The sequence below is a fragment of the Armigeres subalbatus genome, chromosome 3 (genome assembly GCF_024139115.2).
Source record: "Armigeres subalbatus isolate Guangzhou_Male chromosome 3, GZ_Asu_2, whole genome shotgun sequence".
NCBI classification, from domain to species: Eukaryota; Metazoa; Arthropoda; class Insecta; order Diptera; family Culicidae; genus Armigeres; species Armigeres subalbatus.
In genome coordinates, this window is record NC_085141.1 from 31,707,687 (window position 1) to 31,714,644 (window position 6,958).

General features: G+C 39.6%; 1 protein-coding gene across 1 annotated transcript in view; it reads right to left on the reverse strand.

The window, feature by feature from the left end:
• The window catches only part of LOC134221556 (tyrosine-protein phosphatase corkscrew-like), a 102,652-nt gene that overhangs the window by 53,251 nt on the left and 42,443 nt on the right, over positions 1–6,958 (reverse strand). Inside the window, 3 exon segments of the mRNA XM_062700749.1 lie at positions 4,738–4,847; positions 4,850–4,899; positions 5,409–5,563. Of these exon segments, the coding sequence (XP_062556733.1) occupies positions 4,738–4,847; positions 4,850–4,899; positions 5,409–5,563 (315 nt within the window).

Here is a 6,958-nt window from a genome sequence, read left to right on the forward strand (position 1 = left end):
TGATGGGACGCCCGCATGATTCAGCAAGATCGAAGAGTTTCTCCCTCTGCGTTGGTGGGACGCTCGAAATAAAAGTGGATAAACACCCAAATTTATCAACGAGTGGTAATGAAGCATTTCTCGATACCATCTGTTGAATTTGACTCAGTGTGGTAAATACAACCCACAGTTAATTGCCTTTATTTGGGCGTATGCCAGGGAGCGAGCCACGGGAAAATAAAGCTATGTCCATTTAGAATCCGGAATAATAAAATCATCTATATCTCGGTAACGGATTGACGTAGAAGGTTAATACATCAAAACAAGGGTAATTCACTGTACTTAAGGAAAAACTATTGACAAATAATTTCTTTTGTTTCTAGTGAAAATTCGCACCTTTTTTCCTCTCATTAAAGTTGCACACCTCCGGAGTAAACTTCTTTGGCACATTTTGGTCATCTGAGTCGCGACCCGAGCTCCTCCTCCTCCTCCTTGTACAGCTTCGAGTCCATCGTCTTATTCGTCACAAACACTTGGGTCTTTGCCCCGATTTCATATCCCTTGCCAAAATCATCCGTTTTTTGCAAGTTTGTCCAAAATCAAACTTAAACTTCGCAGGAACTACTCCTCGTGCCTCACCATAGAATGTTTGGCTAGGAAGCTGTCCGAAATTCATGACGTAGGTTCCATCGTCGATGTGCAGGATTATCAACGTGGTGTGCAGACTTTTGCTCTCCTTTCGGCTTCCATCTGGAATAATTTTGACACGCTGCAAAACTTCGTGAAATTTATACCACAGCAAGTGGGCGCCTAGGTGACAAACCGCTGTAAAGATTCTTGCAGCGGTCACTTCTGTCCGCTGCAATACAAAAATGATTCCGGATTCTAAATGGACATAGCTTTATGTCATGAGGTGCCAATGCAATGCATGGACAAAATTTGACCGGTAGTGCTCAAAGCTTCATCTCCTTAAAAAAGTCCCTATGCCAAATTTCAGCTCAATCTGCCTTCGAAGTGTTTGACAAAACATCAAAGTTTGACTGTTTGAAACAACAACTGTTTGAAACATGAAAAATTTCCCAGGAGGTCAGGAAAAAATCAAATGATTTTTTATGCCATGTCTTAAATATGAAATGAAACTTCGAGATCTGCTGTAGCTTGAAAAAAAATAGAAAAAAAATAACTTTGGGACTTTGGGACTAAGATTTATTTTTCGAAATCAGTTTTTTTATGCCGAGTTCTTAGGACATAAAACGTCGAGATACACAGAATCTCGAAAAAATTTTCAATTTTTGGGACTGAAATTTTTTTTCGAAATCGTTTTTTTTTTATGCCAACTGTCTTTCAAAAAAAATGTTTTAGACATAACACCAGATCTCGACGTTTCAAACGTCCCAAAGTATTTTTTTTTGGAAATAAATTTCTGAGGTAACACCAGATTTCGACGTTTCATGCATTTCAAAGGCATTTGGCATCAGAAAATTTCGATGTCGAAAAATTGTCCCAAAAAGTCAATTATTTTCAAATTTTCGAGATAATATCAGACGTTTTGACGTTTCATGCATTCTAAGACATTTGGTATCACAAAATCGATTCCTCCTTCCCTCTTGGGACATTTTGTGTTCTGAAACTGTCAAACTTGGACCGCTTTGGTCAAACACTTAAAAGCAGGTTTGTTTCTTTGTTTGTTCAATATTTTAATATTACTAATTATGGCGTTACGCAATAGTTAGAAAATTCAATAGTATCATTTTCGTATTATTCTCCGTCAGAACTGACTGAAAGATGGAAATGTATTTATAGCACATGTACACGGATACACACATATACGGATAGACGGATGAACAACTTCGTTGTACGAAGAAGGCAAAACGATCACATTTCTGCGTTGTGGGACGCCTGCATGTGCCACCAATAAAACATTCAAGAGTTTCTCTCGATTGTGGACACTCATATGGTTCACCCTTTAGGTTGAATGTAAGAGTATCTCCCTCTGTGTTAGTGGGACGCCTGCAAGAAAGGTGGTGTTATTGTGGACGAAAACGATCACAATTCCGCGTGGTGGAACGCCCGCAAGAGGCAAGAGGTTTATTGTGGATCGAAAAGATCACAATTCTGGCTCGCATGCTTTATCATTAAATCAAGTGCAAGAGTGTCTACTTCTACATTGACACCCGCAAGAAAAGTGGTGTTATTGTGGATAAAAATGATCACAATTTTGCATGATGGGACGCCCGCAGGGGAGTGAAGCATTGTGGATAAAAATTATCACGATTTTGCTTGGTGGTACGCACGCGGGAGGAAGTGTTATTGTTGATCAAAGTAATTAAAATTCTGCGTGGTAAGACGCCGCATTCTTTACCATTAAATCAAGTGCAACAGTTTTTTACTCTGCGTTAATATGACGCCTGCAAGAAATATGAATATTGGGAATAAAATGATCACAATTCTGCATGGCGGGACACCTACATACTTCATCATAAAATTGAGTGCAAGAGTTTTCTCTCTGCATAAGTGGGACGCCTGCAAGTGGCACTATTATGGATAAAAACGATCACAATTCCGCGTGGTAGGACGCTTGCAAAGGAATGATGTAAATTATCTCGAAATTATCATAATTTTACGTGATAGGATGCCCTCATCTTTACAATTGAATGAAGTGCAAAGTTCCTCCCTCTGCATTGGTAAGATTCCCGCAAGAAAAATGATGTTACTGTGGATAAAACGAACACAATTCTGCGCAGTGGGACGCTTACAGGTAAGTGGTGTAATTTGGATCGAAATGGTCGCAATTCTGCGTTGGTAAGACGTCCGCCAGAAGAGTGATGTATTGATTATTGACATAATCTCAATGCTGCGTGGTGGGACACCCGCAGGATTTACCGTTAAGTCGAGTGCAGAGTTTCTCCTACTGCGTTGGTGGGACAGTAGTGTTATTGTGGAGTGAAACGATCACAGTTCCGCGTTGTGATGCTTGCAAGACAAGACTGTATTGTGTATCGAAAGATCACAATTCTGCGTGGCGCAATGTCCGCATACTGCATTATTAAATCAAGATTTTTCACCTCTGCGTTGTTGCGACGCCTGCAAGAAAAGTGGTGTTTTATGGGTAAAAACGATATTGGAAACAAAATAAAAACTTTCACAATTCTGCGAGAATGGACGCCTACAAGGGAGTGGTGTATTCTGAGTAGAAATTATCTCAATTCTAAGTGGTAGGACGCATGCATACTTCACCATTGAATCAAGTGCAGATGTTCCTCCATCTGCGTTGGCAAGGCACCCGCAAGAAAAGTGGTGGTAATGTGGATAAAACGATCACAATTCTTCGTGGTGGGACGCTTTCCTCAAAAGTTTATTCGCTCAATCGATTATTTGGCTTATTTAAAGTCAACTTTCCCGAAGAAACCATTTTTTACGCCTATAAGTATTAAAAAATTTAAAGCAAAATCGAAAAAGTGCTGTTTTTAAAGATCGGCCGATTTTGAACAGACATCGGGTGATTTTTTAGGTTTACGTGCAGCACTTTTTCGGTTTTGTTTCGATTTTGAAAATAGTTGAGGCTTAACTATAGGTTCTTTGGAAAGATTGCTCTAAATAAGCCAAAAACTGAGACAATAAAACGAGATACAATTGACTGGAAAGGTCAATTCTGCTGGTGGACGCCCACATGATTCACAAATAAAACAAGTGCAAGAGTCACGCCCTGCGTTGGTGAACACCCCCAGAAGAGTGATGTATTGATTATTGACAATCGCAATTCTGCGAGGTGGGACACCGTAGGATTCACCATTAAGTCGTGTCCCGAGCAGGAGCGACGACCTCAATAACATAAATTGGTATGAGCTAGCCTTGCATAGAGGTAAAATACCAAAACTTATATGCAGAATGCTTGAAGCATGCTTAGGTATTTCAATACCAAGAATAATTATTTGTTATGCATTTGGTATTGAAAAATTTAATAATAAAGTATGTTATGGCTCAAGTATTGTGCATATTATTTGTATTATTCCTTGGTATTTTACCTCTTATGCAGGGCTATTCTTCAAGAATCAGGTACTCATGAGCCAATTTCTCCTCTCGGGATGCGAAGTTTCTCCTGCGTTGGTGGGATAAAAATGTCACAATTTGGTGAGAATGGAGTGGTGTATTGTGGATCGAAGCCATCACAGTTCCGCGTGGTGGGACCCGATTCGTGTGGCAAACACCCATTAAATTGAGTGCAAAATTTTCCTTCAGTTGTTGAGTTCGCAAGAAAAGTGATGTTTTGTAATAAAAATGATCGAAACGAAATGGACAAAATTCTGCATGATGGAAGACCTGCATGCTTCATCATTAAATTGAATTTAAGAGTCCTCTGTATTGGTGGGACACCCGCAAGAAATGTTGTGTTTTGTGGATAGAAAAGATCCATTCTGCGAGTCCTCTGCATTGGTGGGACACCGCAAGATATGTTGTGTTTTGTGGATAGAAAAGATTACAATTCTGCGTGGCGGGACCTCGCATGCTTCCATTTAATCTGTGCAAAGTTTATCACTTCTTGATTACGATTCTGCTGTGTGGGATGCATTGTGATTGATCAAAATAGTCACAACTCTGCGTGTAATTTCAAGACAAAAAAATGTTTCGCATTTAATAACTTTAGAGGTTTTTCTATTAAAAGTACCTTTGATACAACAAATACATTCATCTAAAACCCATTGCACAAGTTGCCTTTTTTCACCGAATGAAGTCAACAAATGAAAAGGATCCACTTACATGCCACCGAATGATGACGTGTGTCACTTTGTCCTCTGTCCGCACCGAAAGCACGAAGTCGCCCGGTTTGCTCTGAGATTCTCGCACTAGAAAAGAGCCATTCTTGCCCGTTCCAGGATCAGTCGTTCCGCTTCCTTGCCGGACAGTTTACCGTGGAACCATCTGAAACATAACAGAAACGAATTGGAAATCGAATCGGTAAGAGAGTTATGGAGCACTTTGGAACAAATTTGGTAAACCGGCGAAAATATAGATGTTCTTTGAGAACATGATTTGTTACCGACCTGTCTGCAAGTTGGAGCTTGGTTCAAACTAAGAATATTGATGGTGAATTTCTAGGAACGATAAATTTCCAAAAACTTTGATCTAGTTTCTGTGTTCTATCAAATTTGTGCTATCTAATGCACCTTCTCGGACCACAAAAGCTTAAATTATACAAGAACTATAATCGCCAAAACAAAATTATCTTCCCGCTCCTGATTTCGGGAAACATCTTTGTATTGGAAAACGATATTTTGTCCTCTCTCGTGTCTCAATTTGAGCATTTTCATCAATAACATGCTTAGGGTTGTTGAGCTGTACGGTTGAACAGTAACCAAATTTCTAGAGTCAATTAATTCGTCGGACTACCCCAGATCAAAACAATTGACCAACTTCACCGGTTGCCGAACCTCGCACGCACTAATTCACTTTCGTTCTCGTGAATCAGTCGATAGAACAATCTGTTATGGATGAAAAGATTCTTTATTGAACTGAGAATGATCAGCAGCTGGAATCGATCAATTCTGAGAGAAAAGTTTGATCTGAGCTGACAGAAGATCTCTTTCTAGAGAAAGTGGTGATTCAGAATTTGAAAGTTAAAGATTCGTCCATAGATTAATGCAGTTTGGTTGAGTCAAATTGAACGACGTTAAACCTATCAAATCATCGTCATATGTACCATGATTAATGACTCAACCCATCGATCATTGACCTTCGAGTGGAATTACACCTTTCGGTATTCGACGGTGCACAGGCTAAGAAAAACGATGCGACGCTCATCATAGTGAGAAGGAGAACATGTGAGCGATGAGCAACTTGTACCCAGGTTGTGGAAAAGCAGGTTCATACCACTGAGACGGATAATTGATTAAGCAGACGCGGGCTTCGGAAGTAGCAGGTTGCAGGTTCGATGAGCGAGGTTTCTACACTGAAATGAACGCCGGTGGATGGTTACGAGTAGATGGAGGTAGGGCGGGTTGCGTCAACTGGTTAAACGATTTCGTCTATGGATGGTGTAGAATTTACTGGCCTGGGAAAGTCGACGGTGGTTGAGAAGTTGTCTCGCTTTTGAATAAGCTACTTATAGGGTTCGTCACTGGAAATCGATACAGACGCATTGGTATCTCCTGAAAATATTTCTAGTTTGATTTTCAAATAGAGCTTTGAATAGTTGTACTTTAATTTTATTGAGCGAAAAAATCTTGTTACTTATTTCTTTTTTCCAAATATTTTTCCCACAATCTAATTGTAAGGGAATTTCTTAAGACCAGTTGGACGGTTGAGAGAATTTTTTAACTATTTATCAATATACTAATCCGTAAATGCATTTTATATAAAATTGATAACTAAACCTACCGGTGAACATACATTTGTTGTTTTTTTATTTGAATAATGCATGTCTTGGTAATTTGTCAATTTTCTGCTTATATTGTTAATTATTTTAATTGTTTTAATAACACAAAAGATACATAAGAGTCTGGTTTTCTGTTCAATCTAACAAAGATTCGTAAGGCAACAATAATAAAGAAAACCTTCGCATTAATTAACTACGAATAAAACTGCTTTGAAAATCCTAAACAAGGACGTTAGGCTTTTCCGATTTATGGAACACCTACATCTTCAATCAGTTGTCACAATTATCACTTCCTCAGTCGACTCGCCGCTGGCCATCCAACGCCTAATTATTACTGTCATTTCCATCATCATCATCGTCGCCATCGACAGCTGCCAGTCTGAAACGGGTCTCAACCTCCGCCGGCATTATGGCAATTAACTCCTCTCAGTACAAACGTCTATCAATCGAGCACCAGAAATACGGTTAGAATAAGTCGTCGCGTTCCACCACCGACCGAAAAAAAGCACGCAGCCTACAGTTAAACAACAGCGAGCAACGCGCGGTTTCGAATCGATAAGAAGCCGCTTTCACCTGTAAATAAAATATCGAACCAGCAATACGTAA